A 25,481-nucleotide genomic window follows, 5' to 3' on the forward strand; every position below is an offset into this window, starting at 1 on the left:
AGGAAGGAAGGAAGGAAGGAAGGAAGGAAGGAAGGAAGGAAGGAAGGAAGGAAGGAAAAGAAACAGTACCTACTCTCAATGAGTTTAAATTTTGTCAGATGAAGAAATTGAGTCTCAGACAGGTGAAGGGACTTACTCATGGCCACACAGCTAGTAAGTATAAGAGGCAGGATTCAAACTAAGATTTCTGCTTACTTTAAGACCAGAATTCTATCTTGTATGCTTTGCAGCCTGTTTTTCAACACTTTTTGGGGAGGGGGAGGAGAGCTCAAAGATCAAGGTCCCAAAGTGGACCAAAGCAGAAAGAAAGGGTGAGGAAAGGTTAATGCTGGATATGGAAATAATTTGGATTCCATTAGGAACCATTATCAGATAACATTAAGTGCCCATTAGTACATAATGTAGTATCATTGTGAGATCTTTACCCCTCCCCCTCCATTTATGTGTGTCTCTGTGCATATAGATTCATACATACATATACAAATGCACCCAGAAGGACACCCTGGTGCCGTTGATAGAACTGGGGGCTCAGAGTTAGGCAGGCCTGAACTCAAATCCTGCATCAGACATTCCTAGTTATGTGATCCTGAACAAGTCATCTCAGTTCTATATGCCTCAGTTTCCTCATCAGGGAAAAGATAATAATAGCACCCTGCCTCAGGCTATGAGGATCAAGTGAGATAATATATGTAGATCATTTTACAAACTTTAATGTAAATATCAGTTATGATTATTATATCAAGGTTCCTCTGAAAAGTGATTTCAGTCTTCCAACAGATCTCAGGGCCTTCCCTGGTTGATCTCTATCCTGGCTGACACCACTGTCAACTTGCATGGTTAGCACTTACCAAGGTCAGCACCATCTTCAGACCCCAGACTCTGTGTTCATCCCAAGACAAAAAGGAAACTGAAGCTATCTCCTCAGCAAAGGAATGTTGGTGATCCCCATTTGAAATCTGCTGCATGTCCCTTAAATAATTATTTCCCTATAGCTTACCTTTTAAAGCCACAGGGCTATGGATTCATGTAGGGCTATGATTCACTGAATGGAAAAGAGATATGAGACTGTCATTACCTCCTTTAGGACTTCAAGGAGAGTAGCATTAAGACAGGAGTTTTGTAGTGATGGTCTTGACTATGACATGAAAACAGGATCATAGAACTAAAGCAGAACAGGAGACTGGGAGAGGTTGAAAGTAATTGGGACCCTATGTATTCTGTGACCCTAATCTACTGTGCTGGCAACTTTCTATTAAGATGCATTTGGGAATTCCAACTGGGTATAATTATTCACCATTTCAACTGAAGGGGAAACTGAGACAGAAAGATAAAATTGTGAAATTGAGTGGGACAGCTGAGATTTAACTTCAGTTCTCCAGACACTGAGCCCAGGTCCCCACTCTTATCTTCCCCTACCCTTCAGGAACAGGAGGAGAGAATGGGGAAAAGGAGGGGACTAATCTGTTTTCCCTTTCATCTCTCTGTTGTTGACTCTCAACTTCTCTGCTGCTGACACCTAACTCCAAGTTCACAGTCACCCTTTGTGCCAGGAGAATGGCTGACTCGGAGCCCACTACAGATGGTGCCTTTATTTTTAGTTGACTGAGCTGGCTTGAAAGGCTTTGTGGATTCTAGTGGCATAGAGAGGAAGCTACAGAGGAGAAACCACATAGAGGGTATGAGTGAACAGTGGGCTGGATTGGAGACCCACTGTAGTTGACTTGTGACATCCAACATTGAAAAATGGGGTAAGAAGTCTATGCCCCACCACTGAGGAAGGTTCATTTCTAGGCAATATCTGGTTCCAGGTCATTCTAGGAGAAAAATGAGGGGCTAAGTTTGAGCCTGGCACCATTCAGGGGATCTATTTAGAACCCTGGGGATCACTACAGAGCTGAACAGGGCCAGTGGAATGGGATAGTGCAAATGTGGCAGGTGGTTGCCTCTGCTAACACTATCTTTCTCTTCTTTAGCTATTCCACTAAGCCCTGGGAGTCTTTTCTACCCTTGGGTGAAACTAAAGGAAGAGCTAGATTTGGAGTCAAGGGGTCAGGGGAAGGTAGGAGGTTGTACCCATCCCCTTGTGATCCATTTTTGTTGTTGTTTAGTCATTTAATACAACTCTTTGTGACCCCATCTGGGGGTTTGCCATTTCCTTCTCATCTCATTTTACAGAGGAGGAAACTGAGGCAAATAGGGTTAAGTGTCTTTCTTCCTGACTCCTGCCCCCACCCGTGGCACTCTATGCATGATGGCGCCACCTAGCAGATTCACAGGCACTGTCCATTGCCTACCCAGCAATCATTTTCTGATTGAATACATTTTTTATTTCCAGACTTAAGACAGGGTTTGGTTGTAACATATTAAATATATTGTTGTGAAGTAACATTGACTGGAGTAATATTATGCAGGGTCTTATATTAAGAACTGTCAGACTACAATGAATGAATAAATGAATGATAAAGCATTTATTAAGCTCCAACTGTGGATCAACCATTGGGCTAATTGCTGAGGATGCAAGTAGAAAAACAAAAAAGTTACTGCTCTCAAGGAGTTCATATTCTAAAGGAAAAGAAAACACCTAGGAAGTTATTGCAGCATTTAAGTGGTGCAGTGAATAGTGCTGGACTTGGAGTCAAGAAGACCATAGTTCAAATCTGACATCAGACACTTTTTAGCTGTGTGACCTTGGGCAAGTCATTTAACCTCTTCCTGCCTTAGCTACTTCAAGTGTAAAATGGGGATAATAGCAGTGTCTATCTTGCATAGTTGTTGTGAAGATCAAATGGGAATATTTAGAAAGTGTTTGGCTTAATAATGCCTGTCACATAAAAGGTACTATATAAATGTCCATTCCCTTCCCTCTTCATATATAAGGTTTCAGCTACAAGTCAGGTAGAAAGATCCTTAGGTTGTAGTGGCAAAGCAAATGGTAATACCGTGTTTCCCCGATAATAAGACACTGTCTTATTAATTTTTTTTGGACAGAAAAACACCAGAGGGCTTATTTTAAGGGGAGGGCTTATTTTAATGAACATTGACAGCAATTTTAATAAACAGGTAAATGTGAACAAAAAAATGTACCTTTATTCAATAAGCAAATCACTGGGGAAGAACAGGATGATGCGCTCACTGCTGCAGCTCTGATTGGATGCAGCTCGGAGCGCGGCGTGCGTTTCACGGGGGGGGGGAGACGGTGCATACAGAGGGTACCGTAATGTAGCGTGTAGCGCAGGGGATCACCTTCACTACAGTAGCAATCTCAATAGGGCTTATTTTCGGGGGAGGGCTTATTTTAGAGGAATCTTACACAGTAAGGGGAGGGCTTATTTTCGGGATAGGTCTTATTATCGGGGAAACACGGTACATGTCTTTTAATATTTGTATTGATAAAATCTTATCCACTTCTGGCATTGAACCATTTGACAATGCCAAGGACTTTGGTAACAAGACCATTCATTTCTGAATCTTCAGTATTTGTGACTTCAGTACCCATAGGAGAGTAGCCAGGCTGCATCTCCATGGGGGCCCACTTCCCAGGATGATGGCTGCAGGCTTGGTCTAGGAAGCAGGACTGGTAGCTTGGAAGGTGATGCATTTCCTTGGCAGTTGGTCTTGGTGGCAAAGAATGGAGGAGGAGCTGGGGTGGCCAGGTAGCACAGTGAGTAAGAGCACCAGCTCCAGTGTCGGGATGACCTAGGATCAAATCCAGGCTCAGACAGTTAGCACCACACCCAGAAATAACTGACTGCCTGGCCATATAACCTTGAGCAAGTAACTTAACCCCAATTGCTTAGGGGTGGCCAGGTGGCTCAGCGAGTAAGAGCACCAGCCCCAGAGTCGGGATGAGATGACCTGGGATCGAATCTGGGTTCAGATACTCAGCACCACACCCAGAAACACCTGGACATGTAACCTTGAGCAAGTTACTTAACCCTGATTGCTTTAAAAAAAAAGAATGGAGGAGGGGGGATCCCTCTCTGTGGTGATTGCTCCCCTTGATAATGACTGCAGGGTTTGGGCTAAAAGCAAGGCTGGCAGTGTGGGAGGCAGTGTTATTCCTGAGAGTCTTGGGCCATTTCCATCAGAGTCTGGGAGGAGGCTTTGGTCAAGGTGATGGCAGAAGTTTGAATCCCCTGGCACATATTCTGCCATCCATCTTTGGGATGGACATGCAGATAATAGAACAACAAAAAAATGAAAACACATGGTATACATATTTTTAAAACAATTTTATTCATCTGTTATTTTTATATCACCTACATTTCCCACTGTGTTTCTCCCCCTTCCAGAGAGAACCATTCTGGATAATAAAGAATAAAAAAAGAGGAGAAAAAAAATTCAACAAAACTAAACAACAGATTGAAAAAATCTGATGTCATATTCAGTGTTGTATACATAAAGTCACCTCCCTCCACAAAGAAACGGGAAAGAGTTTTCTCATATTTCTTCTTTGGGGATGACCTTGGTGAATACAATTTCTCAGCATTCAGGCTGTTTTACATGCTTAATTTTATTAAGGATCATGGCAATGTGGAGTCTTTTTTTTTTTAGCAATTGGCTTTAAGTAACTTGCTCAAGGTTACACAGCCAGTTATTTCTGGGTGTGGTGCTAAGTATCTGAGCCCAGATTCGATCCCCAGGTCATCGACACTGGGGCCAGTGCTCTTACATGCTGAGCCACCTGGACGCCCCAAGGGAATGTGGAGTCTTTATAATTGGCCCTTAGAAGTGGCTTCAAGTTTGCTGCAGTTCAGTAAAATTTAGAAGAGGGAAGGCAGGCACTATATCCTCTATATGTCTGTGTCTTCAGTACCTTGCACACAGTAGGAGCTTTCAAATGTCATTGCTGAATTGAATTTTCTCTGTTCCAGGGTTCAATTTTCAGCCTTGAAGTCCAAAATCTTGATTTTCAGTCCCAGGTGGCCAATCATGCTCTGGGGGAAAAGTAACTCATACTTACTAAACTCAGAGGAGACAGATTTATAAAGTAGAAGGCCAATTTAGCCATTTCTGGTTGGAAGTATTTGGTACCCAGAATACTCATGCATCTGACCAGGGTACAACCCCTTCCAGGTCCTGAAACAACTAGGAAGACAACTTAAAAATCAGAAGATTCCATGGTAAGGAGAAATACAGGCTTTCTCAAAAACATTTTTACATACATTACATTACACATAGTTGGCAGCTTGGTGGCAAAGTCAGATGCCACCTGGAACAAGCCACTTTGCTGCCTTCTGCCTCAGTTTCCTCATATATAAAATGGGGAAAATCATAGCATTTACCTCCTGGGGTTGCCATGAGGATCAAATGAAATAATATTTGTAAAGCACTACTTAAACGCTAGCAATTATTACTAGGTTATGGAAAATCCAGCTTCCTCCATAACAAGGGCACTATACCTTTCTAGTGATTAAAAAAAATGTAAATATACTCCCAAGAGGTACTCTTCTCCCCAGTTGCTGTTACAGATACATCACCCACTTCTTTCCAACTGTTCTGTTTCTGGATTCCAAGTTCAGAATGGGATTGCTAGGCATTTCTGGCACTCATTTTAATCACAGGCAATAAATTGTTTTTCCCCCAAGGAATCTCAGAGGTTAAGCAGATTTGGAGAGGTTAGGGATTGCCCAGTTGGATGTTAAACACAGTAATAATAACAATAAACTTTAGCATTTATATAGTACTTTAAAATTTGCAAATCCAAAGCCAACTCATTTAGGTTTTATTTTTTAAATTAAATTTTGTGTTTATTTTTAGCTTACACCATTCATTTCCACAAGATTTTGAGTTACAAATTTTGTCCCCATTTTTCCCCTACCCACCACCCCAAAATAGCGATCCTAAAGTATACCCCCTCCCCCAATCTGCTCTCTTCTATATCCTCCCCCATCCCCCCTCTGACTTTCCAGTAGGGCAAGATGGATCTCTATACCCCAGTGCCTGTACTGTTTCCCAGTTGCATATTAAAAAATTTATATGTGTGTGCGTGTGTATGTATGTGTATATATATATATATATATATATATATATATATATATAAAACATTTTATTTTAAAACTTTGAATTCCAGATTCATTTAGGTAAGTGTGATTAGTATACCCATTTCACAAATGAAGAAACTGAGGCAGACAAAGGTTAAGTGATTTGCTCAGGGTTTCTGGGCTAATAAGTGTCTAGTATAAGATTTAAACTCAAGTCTTTCTTTTTTCTTTTGGTGAGGTAATCAGAGTTAAGTAGTTGCCTAGGGATACATAGCTAGGAAGAGTCAAGTGCCTGAGGCTGGATTTAAACTCTGGTCCTCCTGACTCCAGGGGGTTCTATATCAACTGCTCCACCTACTTGCCCCTAAACTCAAGTCTTTCTGATACAACACCCAAGCTCTATCCACTGCACCAGGTAGCTGCCTATATATAAATATAGATACACCTATCTATCTACCTATCGATCTATCTATCTATCTATCTATCTATCTGTCTGTCTGTCTGTCTGTCTGTCTGTCCGTCTGTCTGTCTGTCTATCTCTATCTATCTATCTATCTATCTATCTATCTATCTATCTATCTATCTACTCATCTATACTTAATAAATGATTGTTGAATTTATTTGAGTTTTGCCCCAAGACTTAAAAGTGAAGTCAATTCAATTCAATGAACATAAGGGAGAAGTAGTGTGATATGGGATCTGGGGTCAGATGACTTGGGTTCCGATCCTTACCATTTATGTGGCCTTAAGCAAATCCCTTAACCTCCTAGGGCCTCATTTGAAAAGTGAAGGGTTTGGACTCAATCAGTTCTCAAACTTTTTGGTCTCAGGACCCCCTTTATATTCTTTTTTAAATCATTGAGGACCCCAAAGGACTTCTGCTTATATGGATTATATAAATGACTTCTCAATGTAATGATGAAAATAGTTTTAACCTTGTGTTCCCTCTGAAAGGGACCCCAGGGGTCCACAGAACACCCTTTGAGAACCACTGCCTTCTGAGGTCTGGTCCAGCTCAGCAACAAACCTATGTATTCAGAACCAACTATGAGCACAGTAAGGCACTGTGTCATGATAATAGCTAACATTTTCTATAAATAGCCTATAAAAGTGCTTTATGTACTTTAAAGTTTGCAAAGCACTTTCCATGTGAGCTCATTTGAGCTTCATAGCAACCTTAGGAGGCAGTCACTATTATTACCCATCCTCCCAGAGTTATTGAAGATCAAAATAGCTAACATATATAAAATGTTTTGCAAACCTAAGTCCTATATCCATTCTAGCTACTAGTATCCCCATTGTACAGATGAGGAAACTTGGCCTAAGAGAGATTAAATGACTTGCTCAGGGTCATACAACTAGCAAGTTTCTGAGGCAAGATGCAGGTGGTCTTGACAAGACTTGAGCTCCTCTCTACCCATAGCTAATAAAAAATCATGGGGTAGCGTTGGAGTCAGGAAAACTTGGCTACAAAGGTAAGTTGTGTAGCCTCATGGGGGTTCATGTCCCAGTCTGCTCTCTAAGAATATAAGCTGCAGAATAATTACAGATAAGTGGCAAGAGTTTCCACACTAGAAGTTCCCTACATTGATGAAATCAGAGATTTGGATTGAGAAAAAAATAAAATAATAAGCAAGACGCTGAGTAAGGCGCTAGAGATACAAATGCAAAGAATTAAGCAGTCCCTGCACACTAGGACTTGACTTTTCTTTTTGTTTACAATGGCAAATGCTTCTCCTTCCTCTGGAACACAGTCCAAAATGCACACAACTCTGGTCCCATGCTCCCCATGTGTGGGCAACCACAACCACAGCTGCTCCAGCACAGCCATACAGACAGGTAGAAGGCTATGGCTTTTGTGTCCTTCCTCCCTCCTTCCCTCCTTCCCTCCCTCCCTCCCTCCCTCCTTCCTTCCCTCCTTCCTTCCCTTCCTTCCTTCCTTCCTTCCTTCCTTCCTTCCTTCCTTCCTTCCTTCCTTCCTTCCTTCCTTCCTTCCTTCCTTCCTTCCTTCCTTCCCTCTTTGCTTACATGTCTGCCTCCTTTCTTTTCCATGTGAGAAACTCGTGGAGATTGAAGAGAATAGACTTTGTGAAGTGATTAGCCAATTGGTGTAGCCAACTATCTCTTTAAATTACTGTCCTCCTAATTACCCAAGCAGTAAAAGTCCAGTTGGGAGAGAGTAGATGCAGTCATCACTGGCACCAAGGGCTAGATCGGAGGCCTTGGCTCTAGTGGGAAGGATTGCTGTTCCCAACAAGGAGAAGCCTGCTCTGTGCTTTTGAGAGATGAACCAGCAGGAGGTGAAGAATTGCCACCTGGCTTTTCTGGACTTCTGAGCTTTCAGGCTTCCAGGGAAGGGAGAAAACTGAGAATTGCCTACCTATCCCTCTAGACAAAAATAACAATCATTTATTAAGGGCTTTCTATATGTCAAATGCATGCCAGGCTAGAGACCAAGGAGTGAAGGGGAGGTTCCAAATGGAGATTTCTTCCTTCAGGGAGCTTAGATGCCTATAACACAGAGTGATTGAACAGATTTCCCCTTGAGTAAGTAATTCTTTCCCCAACTTACATTACAACCTATTCATGACTTAGTTGATACAATCTAGGGATTTTCTTTTTTTTTCTTTCTATAATATTTTATTTTTTCCCAATTACATGTAAAGACAATACTAGGAATTTTCTTGAGGGTCTTAAAGGATCAGAGAACTATGACTTTAGAGTTAGAAGGAACCAAAAAGACCATAAAGTCCAATCACCCCATTTTACAGATGAGAAAACTGAAGCTTAGAGAGATTAAGTGGATTGTCTATGGTTACTCAACTCTTCAATGTCAGAGATGGGACTTGAACACAGATATTCCAGACTCTATTACATTAGAGCTATGGATGTGCAATATACACATTCTGTTTCTGGATTCTAAATAGGATGAAGAATTAGTGCTCCTTTCTGCTTCCAATTCCTGCTTACTTCTTGGCTGAAATATGGATTGATTACATGTATGGTGAGCATGTGTATGCATCAGAGGCAGTGTACAACATGGATAGCACTGAACTCATAGTGAGGCGGAGCTGAGTTCAAATCTCCTCCCCTTTCCCCAGTCCTTCGTGAGTTGCATGACTCGCCTCTGTCTCCTTACCTATATAGCACCTGCCTCCCAGCTTTTATGTTCATTTCATCCTCTCTTCTGTGTGTGTATGGCATGTATAATAAACTTGAAAGAGACATTAGAGAGGTTTAAACATGAGATATGAGATAGAGAATCAGCACTGGACCCTGGGTTGTCATTAGAGTACTAGCACCTTTTAGAGGATGGGTAGAAATTCAACAGAGGAAGAGAGGAGAGAGAAGACTTTTCAGACAGAGGATAACAATGGAACAAAACCACAAAGGCTTGAGACTTTTGTCATTCTTTTGGGGAAGGGAAACAAGCATTTATTAAGCAGGTACTGTGCTAAGCACTTTACAAATATTACCTCCATTTGATCCTCACAGCAGTTCTGGGAGATGAGGGTGATTATTACCCTCATTTTACAGATGAAGAAACTGTTGCCCAGGGTCACATAGCTGGCCTTATGTCTGAGGCTAAATTTGAAATCAGGTGTTCCTGACTCCAGTCCTAGAACCACCTAGCTTTGTCAGAAGCTTGTTGAAAGTTTCCATCAGAGGGGTGGCTAGGTGGCGCAGTGAGTAGAACACCGGCCCTGGAGTCAGGAGGACCTGAGTTCAAATCCGGCCTCAGACACTTAATACAAAAACTAGCCATGTGACCTTGGGCAAGTCACTTAACCACAATTGCCCTCCAAAAAGCAAAAAAAAAAGAATGTTTCCATCAGGGAAGATGTCTACTTCTCCAGCCTATGGTGGGGGCAGAGGAAAGTACTGGTAGTAGTGTAGGTCAGGCAGATAAGCATGTGTTCTCTCTTGTTGAGAGCTCTTCTCTCTAGGAGAGAATTCCATTAATTAATAATGAATTAATAATAATTAATAAATAATATATAATAAATAGAAATAATTAATAAAAGAATTAATCAATCATCTACCAACCCATAAACATTTATTAAGCAACTCATGTATATCAAAGCACTGTTTGGGACACAAGCACTGGGTTAGTGGTTACTCTATAAAACAGATGTGACCAGATTGCCCTTTGTCTCAGAGGATTCTATGAAGCCTTTGGTCTGACCATAGATGAACACATCATCTTACATCCCACAGGTTCTATGAATTTCTAAATTGGTTTGATGGGAGAGCACAGTATCCACTAGGAAGACTAGTAGATGGGATTGTCTACCCAGGGTTAATAGTGATGGCTGGCCTTATACATTAGATTTTAAATATACAGAATTAATATAGATTCATGAAATATTGGAAAAAATGGAAAGGAGCTTAGAGACCTTTGAGATCAGTTTCCTCATTGTACAGATGAGGAAACTGAGGCCTAGAGAGATAATGAGTAGCCCAAAATCAAACAAGCAAGTAAGAAGCAGAGATGAAATTTGAACCTACATCTTCTGACTCTAGGTCCCCCATGCTCATGTCACTACACTATGTTATTTCCACAGTCAACAGAAGAGGAGGGCTTGATGCAGGTGCAGAGATGACGCCCAGGAGGATCTCTTGATTTGGGTGAACTTGATGCGCTGAGAGTGAAGAAATTCCTTGGGACTGGACTAGCTGGAAGCAGCAGACTCACCTTTCCGGGTCCAACTCTCAAATCCCTGGGCTGGGTTGGATGGGCCAGACCGGCCTTTGCTGATGGTGGAAATGGGCTGCTATTGGGGGCCTTCTTCTTGAAGCTTCCCCTCACCTGCTTCATGGCTGAGCTTCCCCGAGATCTCCTGCTATGATGCCTTTGCAGCCAATTAAAATCCGATTCTCTTCCCAGCAAGGTTGCTGGCAGCCTTGGGTCTTCCCAGCAGGCTGGGCTGGTAGCAATTACTGGCCTGGCTGGTGCCTGATTAGCTGAGGGGGCTGCAGTAGTCACCCTACCCCTGTGGTCAGCTTTTAGCTGACAGGCAGGGGCTCCTCACCCCCAAGCTTTCACTCTAGGCGATCATTCAGCTCTAGGGATACAAATTAACATGTTCATTTCTCTACTCCTGGTATTAGAAGCTAAAAAGTCAATCTTCAAGCAGGACATCCCAAGAGTAATTGACTAGGACCACCCCACCCGCCACCCAGGAACTCTGGTGGCTCTTAACCACCTGCAATAATTCCCCTATTTGGCACCCAGAGGATACTTAATATTACCTACACCATGCTGTGTATCTTAGAAAGTAGAATTTATGTGGAACTGCAAAAAGATGAGGATGATTCAGCCTGCAGAAGAAAGGTTAAAGAGAATAGTGAACCCTTGGTCCTGAGATTCTGAAACTTTGTTGTTCACATATCCCCAAAGGGTAGGATGCAGGCTGGCCCATTGCTTTACCTCTTTCTTTAGAATCCCTAGATTCCTTCATATTACACCACATTGATCTTCCCCATTACCTCTGGTTTTCAGTGCTTTCTTCCTCTCAAAATTATTGCGTATATAATTTGCATAATAATTGATACCCTTAGCTCTGGACTAATGCAAACTGGGTCCTGTCCTGGAGGATGCCAGGCATTTTCTGATTCACTCTTTAAACCCTCCACCCTGGGGCCAGGAGAAAAATCACTAAAAACAAGTTTGTCTCAAGCCTAGAGTCTCCCAGAAGGGATCAGAAAGATACTTAAGATAGATCAGGTATAGGACAGCTATTTATTTCCTGCTCTTCCCCCTCCCCCCATACTTAAAATACAAAAGATTCATAAATGTCCATTGACAAAGATTTAAAACATGATAAGGTGGTTAACCCATCACTTCCATTATACTCTTCTGGGCAGTTGATACTTAAAACATAAAACATTTAGTAGGAATATTGAACATGATATTTTACCTTCACCTCAGCTTTTATATCCAAACTGCTCCCTTGAGGTAAATGTCTTCTGGCAAGCCTATCCATGACTTGGGCTTGTTCTCCTGCTGGTCCGGGTCATCTTTTCTTCCAAGAAGCTTTTAGCTTCAGGTGTAACTGGCATTTACTGAGAGGATTAGGAATTTCCAGCCTCTCAAATTCTTGTGTCCCAGGCTAGAAACATTCATCTTGGGATCATTGTTTGATCACTGATGCCCAGAGATAGAAATACTATCTAAGGGACCTATGCTTGAGGCGTAGGCTAAACATGATCCTTCTACCGTGTATATACAAGCAACCACCATGACTAATTGGGTTAGGAGTGAGGAGCCCTTGTATCCCCAATTCCTCTACCATAGGAAATCCCAGAGAAAGATTTCACATCACACATTCAGAATAGAGCAAGAACAGACCTTGTCTCACCCTTTAAAGTCTACAGAGTAAGTGGTTCGTTCAACTTTAGTGGCCAGTTTGACCCATCCACCTCCCCTCTGTGAGAGACTGTTGAATTGTCCCAAAACTCCTACTCCTAAAGGATTTGCTAGGCATATAAATTCCCAGAAGTGCCTGGGGAGCTCAGCACATGTATGAAGGGATGTTCTCCAATCTAATTCCTGCTCTATTTGAATTTACTTATTCCTATACATGTCTCCCCCAGCAGAATAGGCCTTGCACAGAGTAGACACCAAATAAATATTTATTGAATTGAAAGCACCGAAATGGGAGGGCTCTAGGTTAGACATTATACAGGAGGTCCCAACTCTAGAGAACTCCCCACTGGGCTTAGGTTCTCTGTCCAGATCTGACTACCCAGGGCCAGAAAAGGCCTTAGGTGTCATGGAGTAGAAGACTTCTTAACAACTTTTGTGTTGTGGACCCCCCCTTGGAAGACTGGTGAAGCCTTTGAATATCTTCTCAGAATAATGGTTTTAAATATATAAGATAAAATATATAACATTGTAAAGGAAACAAATCATTTAGGAAAAACAGTTGTCAAACACACACATATGTATGTGTGTGTGTGTATATATATATATATATATATATGTGTGTGTGTGTGTATGTGTATAATCCAGATTAATAAATTCTGATCTAATTTAATCCTCTCATTTTTATAGGGAGGAAACTGAGGCCCAGAGAGGTTTAGTGATTTGCCCAACTAGATAGGTAGTGAGGTAGTATCATGTAGGTAGTATCAGAACTAGAATTCAGATCCAGTTCTTAAGCCTTTTAAAGCCCGTGGTCTTTGCAGTGAATCCTAGTGTTTCTCTAAGGGAGAGAGAAAATGATCCACTATGGCATCTGTTCCCCCAAGTGAATTTGCTCACCTGCTATACCATGCCTCCTTATGGCTTTACATATGTGTGTCTATGCAAAGGCATACACATATATTTACATAATACATATATGTGTATGTGTGTATATATACACACATGCACACCTATATACATATAAATACATATATGTGTGTTTATAAGAGACCCTGATCTACTGAGAGGGTTACAACTAAATACATTTACATACCTACAACTAAATGTACTATATAGTTATACCTAAATACATTTACATAGTTATAACAATATATTATATAGTTGCAACTAAAAACATTTATGTATATACTATATAGTTACCATATACTGTATGGTTATACCTAAATACATTTACATAGTTACAGCTAAACATGCTATATAGTTGCAACTAAATACATTTACATAGTTACAAGCAAATACATTTTTCATAGTTACAATTAAATACATTTACATAACTACAATTAAATATACTATATAGTTTCAATTAAAAATATTTGCATAGTTATAACTAAATATACTACATAGTTAAACTAAATACATTTAATTGTAACACAACATCTCTGCTTGATCAAAAGCAGGGGAATAGTCAAGATGACCTCTGGAGGGACTCTGCTGCCTGAGTAACATGTGAATATTGGTTTCTGTGAAAGAAGAAGCAAGAGAGCAGATCGAACAGAAGCTGAGTGGATTAGCAGATGACTGGAATCAACAGATGAGAGTCTATTCACATGTCATCAAAATCCAAATGCTGCTTAGCAAGCTCTCCCCAAGATGTGCATGATGGGGAATGGAGCCAGGATTTCAGGAAGCAGGGCTTTCCAAGGGCATGAGAAAAAGGGGAGGAAGCTGTGTTTCCTGTGGAGTGCTGAACAGCCTGGATCAGGGCAAGAAGGAGAGACTTCAAAATCTAATTAGAGGGGGGCTTCTTAAACAGAGCTTTGAACTTTTATGGTCTGCCTCTACCACTCATCTCTAGTGCTGCCCTAGAGAAGGTGTTTGTCTTTTCTGGGCCTCAGTTTCCCCTTTTATAAATTGAGGAAGGGGTGTTTGTGTCGGTGGAAAGGGGGTTTCAGGGACAAGGCCTTATATGGTGAGCTAAAGGAAGTATAAAAATAGTGAGAGCTAGAGAAATGTTGGACAAGCTGTATACCCCAACCCTCTGCCTCAAGGGTAGTTTGAGGAGAAGCTGTAGCACAGAGAGATGAGGATTCTGAATGGTGATTGGTAGGATAAAATGCTAACTTCTAATCCTGGCACTCAAGGCTTTTCAAAAAGCCTTAGTTTATCTCATTTTCTCCCATCTTCCCTGTGTAATCTTCCTCGGTAATCTCCCACTAGAAAGGATCTTCTTTTCCTTCCTAAAATTCAAAACTTGTTCAGGATGCTCATTAGCTGTGTGATCCTGGGAAAATAACTTGAGCTCTCAGCCTCAGTGACCTCATCTATAAAATGGGGATAATAATAGCACCAACCTCCCAGGGTTATTGTGAGGCTCAAAGGAGGTCACATATGTAATGAACTTCTGCCCCTGGCAATGAAGTCTGGGAATTGGTCTCTAAGAAGGACAGTTCCAGCAACAATTGGCCAAGACCTCAAAGCACTGCATAAATGTTAACTATTGTTATTCTCTATATTTTGCCTAAAGCACATTCTACCTCTAATTGTATTTGCCTGCCTATATAAAGCATATTCCTACCATACCCTCCTGTGGAATGTAAGCTCCTCAAAGGCAGGGCATACTCCATTTTTCTCCTTGTATCAAAAGAATTTTGTCCTTTGCCTTACACATTTCATTGTTCAGACATTTCAGTCACTTCTGACTTATCATGACCTCATTTGGGGTTTTCTTGGCAAAAATACTGAAGTGGTTTGCCACAGGCTTAAGTAACTTGCCCACGGTCACACAGCTAGTAGGTGTCTAAGGCTAGATTTGAACTAAGGAAGATAGTCTTCCTGGCTCCAAGTCTGATGCTCTACCCACTGCATCACCTAGCTGCCCTGCCTTCTGCATGGTCACTACTTAATAAATGTCCAATTGAACAGAGCTGTGATTCCCAATTTGGGGGTAGGGGGTTGACTGAATATTTATTCTCTCCATCTTTTTCAATACATATGACCCCTTCCATAGGTATTACATGACATAAAGAAATTAAAATTCTTTTTTAATGTTTTTTTTTGCTTTTTTTTAAGAGTGGGGAAGATAGGGCAATTGGGGTTAAGTGACATTCCCAAGGTCACATGGCTAGTTTTTGTGTTAAATGTCTGAGGCCGAATTTGAACTCAGGTCTTCCTGACCGTGCCACCTAGCTGCCCCAAAATTCTTTTTTTTTTTTTGAGAATATCAGCATACTCTTTGAAATGATTAGGGATACTGTGGGACTACACACAACCATGGCTGAGAAATTACTTTCTTACAGGGTAGGTGGCAAGAAAGGCATATCCCAGAGACCAACCTGGCATTTGCCCAATGGCCTGTGGGATAATCTATGCCCATTGGCACTTTGGGGGAGCCAAAGTAAGAGCACAGAAATGAGTTCCTCTTGGAATTCAGCCCAAGGGCCTGGCATCTTGGGAACTTGTCTAGCTGGCTTTGTGGAAAGAGATGAATTTTGGTGGGACCACATTGGTCTAAATTGTTTTCTTCTGTACTCCACACTTATAAAAATACTTTTTGATGATGATGATGATGATGATGATGGTAGGGAAATAGAAAATAGATATACATGCACACACATCTATGCATATACACACATATACATTATGCATATGCACACACATATACATATACATAGATATACATATATGTGTGTATAATACATACATATATATCTATGTTAATTGGACAGCTAGGTGGTACAGTTTATAGAGGGCTGGGCCTGGAGCTAGGAAGACTTTTCTTCCTGAGTTCAAATCTGGCCTCAAACATGTACTAGCTGTGTGACCCTAGGCTAGTCACTTAACCCTGTTACCTCAGTTTTCTCATTTCTAAAATGAGCTGAAAAAGGAAATGGCAAAATACTCCATTATCTTTGCCAAGAAAATCCCAAATGGGGTCACAAAGAGTCAGACATGACTGAAATGAATGAACAGTAATCTTTGTTGATTAAAAACAACAGCAGTAACCATTGGTAAAGCCATAAATATAGATCTGCATCTCATACCTCCTTCCTCACACCTCCCAGGCAGATGGGCTTGTTTATTATGTGCATCATGATTCACTTCACAGAATTGGATGTTGTAGAAATTCATTTATTATAGCTGAAGTCCCTTTTTTTGTTACCAGTTGAGTAAATTTAGAGACACAGGGAATAGGTGCATTTGGCTTGTAACAGTTAAAGTAAAAGTACCATGGGAATAAAATAATTATTGTAAAAATTGAAAAAAAAACACCCTGGATTTGGATTTTGTTGTGTATGCTTATATGTATGGGTGGATGCTTTTGATATTATATTGTTTTCTGTGAGATGGCATGAGCAGAAAGGCTGAAAAATTTTGCCTTGGGGATGGAGGCAGATTCTATACTGGTTGTGGGGTATGTATGTGTGTGTGTGTGTGTGTGTGTGTGTGTGTGTGTGTGTAGAAGGGGATGTACTGATATGAGAGCAATTATCTGATTGACTGAATCAATAGAGACAATGAATCATCCATTAAATGGGATATACCTATTTTCATATTTTTAAAATGTATTGATTGATTTTGCTGATTAATTTTTTATTTTTTTCTTATAAAATATTTTTTGTTATATGGGATGACTTTCTGGAAGGGGGAAATAGGAGAGATGCAAATTCAAAAGAAAAGAAAGCCATTCAGATTTATTTTTAAATGAAATAAATGGGATATGTGTGTGTGTGTGTGTGTGTGTGTGTCTGTGTGTCTGTGTGCTTTACACATCTTGGAGTGCTACCTGAATGTTTTTGTTACCATTAAAGACCTACAACTCTTTTTTTCCTTTGGTAGTAGGTTCTGGTGTTACTATCTCCCAACTTTTCCAGATAACTGCCACAAATTTTTCTTTGTTCTGAACATGCCAATTCAGTCTTAATTCTCTCAAGGGGAAGACTCAGCACTGGGACAATTTAGGTGTGGGTGGAAGTCAGAGGAATTATGGTCCAGGCCAGCCTTGATGATGAGTTAAGTGCCATGGGATAGGGGAATAGGGTAGGAGAAGACCTCAAACCAGAAATCAGAGCCACCCACATGCAACTGACTGCCAGAGAGAGTTCAGAATAACTTCTCTTGAGAAAAACAGAATCCCAGGGTAAGAAAGGATTATTAGAGGTTATCTTTGTCTATCTTCCATGCCTCACTCAATGCAGCCTGGACAGGTAAGATTTATATACCTGTTTTAGATTACCCAAGAGAGAAGAGTCTAAATTCTGCCTTTTTCTCTGTTCCAGTCCTTAACGTTCACTGAGAAGAGGTTCTTTCTTATAGAAAACACTCCTGTGCTTCAGGCAAGGGTAGGGATGAGATGACCTCCTCAGGGTATGTTGAAGCTAAAAATATTTGTACTTGGTACCTGCCTTAGGAGTTTGAGTGACCTGGCTTCTTCCTTCCCCTCATGGTCTGTAGACCCAAACCTAGCTCTAAGGTTTAGGAGGTTTGAATAGAAAGAGCCTCTTCTTCGGTCATTCTCTCTTAGCCCCCTCCCCATCCTGCACAAATAGTTAACACTATAAACTGAACATCCACAATGTGATTAAACTACCTGGAAAAGGAAAAGAAAAGAGTCAGGACAGGATTCTCATCCTAAAAGAATCTATAGTTTTAAGCAATGATTGGTAAGATGAGAGTTTTCGATCTACAAAATCCATGAAAGCCCACTGAATCCAACCACCTTGTATTACAAAGGAAGAAAATGAAGCCTAATAAATGTCAAAGAAGCTTGGATTTGAGCCTCCATCCTTTCTCTTGAAACCCAGCATTTGGCTTTCTGTACCTCCCTATTTGAGGCAAACTTTCATAAAAAGCACATAAGAACACAAGCCATTAAATCGGACACATGGACATGGGCTATATTTGGAGGTATGCTGATAAATGTTTAATAACCAACCACCTCTTTCCCTCACTCACATGCAATAATAAGCAATTTTAATTTGCATTATTAACATTTCTTTTTCATTTTCTTAGGTCTAGGTAATCATCAAAACAATAAATCAAGTTCTGATTTGTAGTTTTTGCCAATTGCCAATTTTGAAGTGTCAAACTGAAAATTTAGCAACCTGCTGGCTTGAGTTGGCTCCAGCACACCCCTGGACATATCTCACTGCACCTCAGGAGAATTGCACATATGTATTTGGCATGAGCAAAAGGACAAGGGTTTGTGGAAAGGAGAAGAGTGAACTAGGGCCAGCTCAGCCTGAGAAGACTTCACAGAGAAGTCAGGTTTTGAACAGTGTTCTGAAGAAAGAGAGGGATAGGGTTTGGCAAAAGGAAGATATGGCTCAAATCCCAACTTCTCCATTTCCTCCCTCCACCTTCTCTCTAGTGAATCCTCTCAATCCTACCAGGTGACTGGAAGAACTGGAAAGGGGTGGGATTAGATAGGGCTAATTAAGGGTGTCATTAAGGTGCTCTTTTGGTCCTGGTTTCTTTGTCTTTGTCTCACTGATTTCTGGATGTATTTCCCCCCTCCCCATCCCATGTTAAAGGGAATTGGCAGTTGGAGAGAAAGAATGTGTTTGAACTCCTAGAGCTGCAAAGAGGACCCATCAGGTCTGACTGTCTCTCTCTCATTAGTTGTGGATGTATTTCCTCTCTTCCCTGGCTTTTGCTCAGGGGATGATAGCCTGAGCCTATGTAAATCGAGGGACAGTTCTACCACTTACCTGTTGCCACCATGGCACCATCCTTCAGATGGGCAAGGAAGAAGAAAGAAGCCAGCCAAAATAAAAGGAATGAAGGAAATCACTCGGTATTTGGTCTTGGAGCACAATGCTATGACTTTGAGTGTTGTTACCCATGGAGACCAATTTTAGACCTCCTTGAAGTTTTCCTTTATTGTTGACAGCAGCAGTTTATGATGGATTACTGAATACTCCTCTGACCAGAAGGAGTTCTTAAAAGGTCAGCTTGCCCATCCCCTTGTCTCTAGGTCATACTCCACTGAAACCATCCCAGGTAAACCTGAGTCTGCCATTTTATGAAAAAATACCAGAGAAACAGATCTGAGCAATTCTCCCAGTAACCCAGTGGTGAGAGAGCCTTAATCTGGGAGTGAGGAGCCCTGTGTCAGAGTCCCAGCTCCACCAGTGACATTGAGAATTCATTCCACAAACATTTATTAAGTATTTAATCTGTCTAGAACACTGTGCTAGGTGCTGGAAATAGAAGGGTAAAAATGACATTGTCTCTGCCTTCAAGGAGTACATTTTGGGTGGGGGAAGGAGCCGTGGTTCCGATATGTATGCTGATAAATATAAAACAAGTACAATGTGATAAGGGGTGAAGGAAAGAATGGTAAAGAGATCCAAGATTTGAGGAGGGAGAGGATACCTTAGCTGGGTGGGATTAGGGAGAGCTTTGTGGAGGAGGGAACTCCTGAGGTTAAAAAAAAAAAAAAGAGGAGGGAGGGCATTCCCATTATAGGGCATGGCCTGTAAGAATGCATAAAAGTAGAATCTGGCCTAAGATTACATGGAAAGCTGCAAGAGACCTTAGAGATCTTCTTTTTACAGGCGAGGAAAATGAGGCCTAGCAAGCTTAAAAATGACTTGAATAAGATCACACAGGCAACAAGTGGCAGGTAGGTTATGAATCTAGGCCCAAGTATATACAAATTTGTATTTGAATTTATGACATCAGGAGAACATGGTATAATAGTGTCTAGAGAGATGGCTTTAAAGCCAGGAGGAACTGGTCTAAAGTGTCCCTCATAAATTGTGCCCATAATGATTGTATGAACCTAGGCAAGTAATTTTACTTCTCATGGCTCTAGGCATCTCTTTTTAAAATTTAATTTTTTTTTTTTTTGGTGTGTGTGTTTTTAGGCAATTCTTTAAGATGCTAATTCACCAAGAAGGTACTGATTGCCTTCATAAAGGGAGCCTTCTCTCCTGGGATTCCCTTATATGAGTGAATTCACAGGATCCAGTCCTGATCCCCATATCATAATAATTTTCACCTGATCCAAAGTGAGAATAATATGATTTAGTCACAAAAGAGCTTTGAAATATGTCTTTTAGAATAGTAAACAGGGAAAGGTCAAACTAGATTCTCCCTTCCCTAGGAATTCCTAGGAAATTTACTTGGTCCTGGTGCTTTCAGCATCAATATTATAGAGGGAATTCTCCTGCGTTCTCTGTATTTAATTAGTATCTTTGGTCCAGTACCAAAGACTTTTAACACTTGAAGGACCAGGTAGAAAAATTTCCTTGGTTATTTGAGGCATTCTTAAATTCCCACCTTTCCAGTTTAACTGAGCCCTGCAGACAGGGTGATAAGTAGCCCCCAGAATGCAGAGTTAATTTGAAGCTTAAAGAGCAAAGTGCCACTTTCAGAATCCTGTTTCTAGATTAATCTTTCATCCAGCAGTTACTCTGTGTGTTCAGAATGACACTAGGTCTGGTTGAGGCAGAGGGAGCCAAGGAGGTTATAGAGAACCATAAGCTGTGTCCTTTCCTTGGAGAAGGCTACAGTCTAACTGAGGAGTGGGACTAGAACACATATGGAATAATTAAGTCAAGCAAAATTTAGAGGAAGGATCAGTATAGGCTGTGGTGGTCAGGAAAGACTTCCTGGAGAAGGTGGGGCCTGAGCTGGTCCTCAGGATGAATAGGATTTAGAGGGGGAACAAGGAGGGCAGGACCAGTGAGGGAAACAGCACGAACAAAGGCAGAGAATTAGAAATGGGCGTTTCCTAGGTGAAGGACGGCTCATGCAGGGAAAGGAACGTCAAAGGTGAGTGGTAGAGTCCAGGGATGATCTTGCCCATCTCTTTCATTCAAGGAGAATCCCTTTCCCAAGTTCAGATGAGAGATTTCCAGCCCGCAGCTTCCCTTGCTGTCCTCCACCAGCATTCACAAGTCTGACTGCAGGGAGCACCCTCATCCTGTCTAACCTGATACCCATACAGCCTTAGCCCCTGGGGTTGGGACTGTCTCATTCTTTGTACTTGTATCCCCACCACCCAGTACAATGTCTGGGACATAGAAGGCGCATAGAAAGTACGTGTTGATTGATTTCTTTTTGTTCTAAAATTAATGGGCAGAGGCTGGTCACAGTCCTTGAAGACTCATAGGTCCATAGATATCTGCAAGTATGTGTGTGTGTGTGTGTGTGTGTGTGTGTGTGTGAGACAGACAGAGACAGCAAAACAGAGACAGACAGAGACAGAGAGAGTCTGTAACCTCAATGAGGTCAGGGCTGTTTTGTCTCAATTTTGCACCTCACCAAGCACCTAAGATAGCATTTGGAATACAGTAGGTGTTTCATTAATGCTTGTTGAATTGGATTTCATGCCCCTGCCCCATGCTCCTTGGCTTCCAAGGAGGCCACCTGGGTCAGCAAGATGAGCTTCTCCCTTTGTGTCTTCCCAGGTGAGGAAGTTGGTGACTAGATATGAAATGCACTGCCTCACATGGCTGCCATCAAGGATGTCGGTCTTTCGGTTGCTTCTGCCTAGAGCTGAGCACTGTATTCCCTAGAATTATCAGCCCATAGATTTGGAGCTAGAAAGGAAAATAGAATCCATTTCCTTCATTTGACAGATAAAGAAACTGATGTCCAGAGTTTAAGTGACTTGCTTAGTCATACACAGAGCTGGGAAGAATAGAATATTTGGAGTCTAGCCATTACAATCCACACAGGCAGCTTTTGGCTGGATGCTAAATAAACAGCTAATATTTATATAATACTGTAAGTTTTCAAAGCACTTTCCATACTCCTTATCATTTGACATTCATGACAGCCCAGTGAGGTAAATGCTATTATTATTCCCATTTTACAAATGAAGGAAGGGAGGCATAGCAAGTGACTTAGCCAAGGTTCCACAGGGAGTAAGTATATGAGACAGTGTTCAAAGTGGGCTTTCCCGACTCCAAGTCCTGTGCGCTTACTGTGCCACCTAGCTGCCAATCATCTGCCCTTAGCACATCATCTAGTACACAGTAGGCACTTAATAAATGCTTCTTGCCTTAATTCTGGTACTCTTTCTCACTGCAGCTCTCACTCTTTCTCTGCAGGGGGAGCTGCTGAGTCCCTGTCGCTGCGACGGGTCAGTCAAGTGTACGCACCAGCCCTGCCTCATCAAGTGGATCAGCGAGAGGGGCTGCTGGAGCTGTGAATTGTGTTACTACAAGTACCACGTCATTGCCATAAGCACAAAGAATCCTCTGCAGGTGAAGGTCCAGGAGGCGGGGCCACACCTCTCTTCCCCAGATCCCAGGGTCCCTTGGAGGGGTGGTCCCCACACCCCAAGCTGGTTGTTGTTTGTTTTCAATTCAAAGCCCTTTCTTCTAACCGGGCTTTCTGCTTCTCCCTTCTCTAATCTATTTTTACATTGCAGCTGAACGAATCTTTCCTGTGCACAAATGTTGCTGCTCTGCTCAAAACTTTTCAGTGGCTCCCTACTACCTGCCAACTAAATTTCAAACTCCTTCAAGACCCACCAAAATATGATGTCACTTTCCTAGTTTTTTCTCATAATACTACCCTGCATGAGCTCTTTTTTTTTTTTTTTTTGTCTTCAAAACACTTCCTCCCACTTCCTGCCTCCATACCTGTGTTTGCACTGTTTCCCGTGCATGGGATGCCTTCTGTACCCATATCTTGAATTCCTGATCTTCTTTTAAAGTCCAACTCAAATGCCACTTCCTCCATGAAGCCTTGCTTGATTCCCCCAGTCAGAAATTAACTTTCTATCCCTTTGATATCTCAGCTTTTTATTTGCCCCTCTCGTGCACATAACATATATTATTTGGACTCACAATTTTTGCATATGCATAATATTTCTCCGATTACCTTTGAGGGCAGGAACAGTATGTCCCACTGTATCCCCCCAACACACCTAACACCATTCTTTGTGCACAATAGGTGCTTAATAAACATAAATTGAGTTGAATTAGAGATAGGAAGAGGGGGTTGACTGGGGTCCTTAAGTTTGCATGGGCGAAGAGAGAAAGATGACAGGGAAAGATAAATAATGGGGTACATAAATCAAGTAGAGGGATTGGGAAAGAAGAGAGAAAAATTGGGGTACAGAGAGGGGAATGGGCAGAGAGAGGAGAGGAAGAAATATAGAAAAAGAGGGAGGAGAGAAAGAACAGAAAAGAAAGAGGCAAGGGGGCATCTAGGTGGCGCAGTGAATAGAGCACCGGCCCTGGAGTCAGGAGGACTCAAGTTCAAATCTGACCTCAGACACTTAACACACAAAAAAACTAGCCATGTGACCTTGGGCAAATCACTTAACCCCAACTGCCCTCCAAAAAGCAAAAAAAAAAAAAGAGGCAGAAACAGGAAAAGTAAGAATTAGGAGAGAATAATAGAGAGATGAGAAGACAAAGTGAAGGGAGGACAAAGAAAAGGAGGGGGGAAGGAAGATTTAGGGATAGATAAGTGAAAAGACAAGAGTCAGAGAGATGAAAAGAGGAAGAAAATTGACATCAGAAAGGGTGAAGGTAGTATATGTTTTTACCAAGGAAGACCTTCTTCTTAAGACCCAGTGGAATGAACCTTGACCTTGCTACCCAGCTCTCCCCACCCAAATCCCACTTGCCAAGCCCTGGCACATCTATGAGAACCAAATGAGTTGGCAGACCCCGAACATAAACACTCATAAATTCCCCCTATCCAAAGGCAGCTCTTGGTGAGAGGCATCCACATAAATAAAGTGATTTGCTTCTGAAAATACCACTGCACATGCATAATTAGCCAATTAAGCTGCCACATAATTAATTAGCCATTGCATGAGTGAGGAAGGGAGCATCAGTTGGGAAGTTCGCACGGTTGGTATGTGTTTCTATCTTCTCTTCTTCTTATGGGAAAAATGTGAGAGGCCTGTTTGGGCTCTAGGGAGCCCTGAGAGTCCATTACCAGGGGCTCTGGGTCTGGAAGGAATATATCTCAGCTGCAGCCACAGAGCAGCTAGAGCAGCAATTCTCCAGGGAATATTCTATTGCCTTCCTGAGTCCTGGCAAGAAGACGTATTGGGGTACAGTGGAAAATGGACTGGTTCTATAGTTAGAGGTCCTAGGTTCAAATCCTAGCTTGGATGTGTGACCAATGGGTAAATCACCTTACCTCTTCGCCCTTGGTTTCCTTATCTAAAAAATGAAAGATTTGAGCTGAATAGCCTCTGAAAGCCCTCCCAGCTCTTAATCTGTGATCCTACAGCCCTTCTTTCCACTGTTCCCTTAATGCAGGAGTGGAACTAGATAGTGTTGGGGCTGACCTTTAGGGAATCTGAGAGAACTGGGGGGGAGGGTATTACAGAGAGGGTACAGAAGGAACTTGGGTAGAAGAGGACCTAAAGAAAATGTGTTTAATGCATTGCGTGTAGGTTATAAAATGACTACAGATACACAGCTTCCAAAATTTCGTGCATTGTACCCCTATTTCCCTCCCACTCACCCCCATCATTTATTTACAAATCTTGAATTTAGTAGCAGCACTAAGCCAGTGGATTCCAGGTCCACTGGAAACAAACCACAGACACAGGGTGTTTTACCCAGGTCCCCTTAAGCCTCAGGTAGCCACATTAACCCCATTCAACTGACTAAAGCCTTGAAGTGTTGGATACCCCTTGCAAATTCCCAAGCATCAATTATCTACTTTTAGACTGTAAGGCCTAGAACCAGTCTGGGCTACCTTTACCCTAAGGAACCCAAAATATCATATCTATGCACCCCATAGCCTGAGAAGTCCATTCAGTGGTTTGGCAATATTTTGTTTCCGAGGAACATCATATGACAGAAATCCCTGGGCTGGGAGCCACATGACCTAGAGTCAAGTCTCAGCTTTAACAATTTTCCAGCTTTAAGACCCATGCCAGACAGATTGCTTCTATGGGCCTATTCCCTTGTCTATAAATGGGCAAAGAGCTCAGAATGAGGAAGACCTGTGTTCAGATCCTGCCTTTGACAACTGCTGGAGCTGTGTGAACCTCTCCACACCAAGGGAGGCAGCTCCCTAAATTGCTAAGATAGAGAAGCTCATCATGTACATTGGTAGAGGGATTTCCTTAGTAGGAGCTCCCTATTTCAATGAAATACCAGGTCTGCTTAAAAAAAAAAGTGAGATTGTACAACTTG

The 25,481-nt window shown here is 41.7% G+C and overlaps 2 protein-coding genes across 3 annotated transcripts in view; one reads left to right on the plus strand and one right to left on the minus strand.

Moving 5' to 3' along the window:
• The window catches only part of RPL37A (ribosomal protein L37a), a 362,834-nt gene that overhangs the window by 332,216 nt on the left and 5,137 nt on the right, over positions 1–25,481 (minus strand). The gene's annotated exons all lie outside the window — the stretch shown is intronic.
• MARCHF4 (membrane associated ring-CH-type finger 4) overlaps positions 1–25,481 on the plus strand; it is a 246,561-nt gene that overhangs the window by 168,775 nt on the left and 52,305 nt on the right. Inside the window, exon 2 of the mRNA XM_069075093.1 lies at positions 22,416–22,571. Within this exon, the coding sequence (XP_068931194.1) occupies positions 22,416–22,571 (156 nt within the window). The remainder of the gene's footprint in view (positions 1–22,415; positions 22,572–25,481) is intronic.

The sequence above is a fragment of the Petaurus breviceps genome, unplaced genomic scaffold, assembly GCF_028583685.1.
Source record: "Petaurus breviceps papuanus isolate PSGF00001 unplaced genomic scaffold, PetGlider_PUasm1.0 90903, whole genome shotgun sequence".
NCBI classification, from domain to species: Eukaryota; Metazoa; Chordata; class Mammalia; order Diprotodontia; family Petauridae; genus Petaurus; species Petaurus breviceps.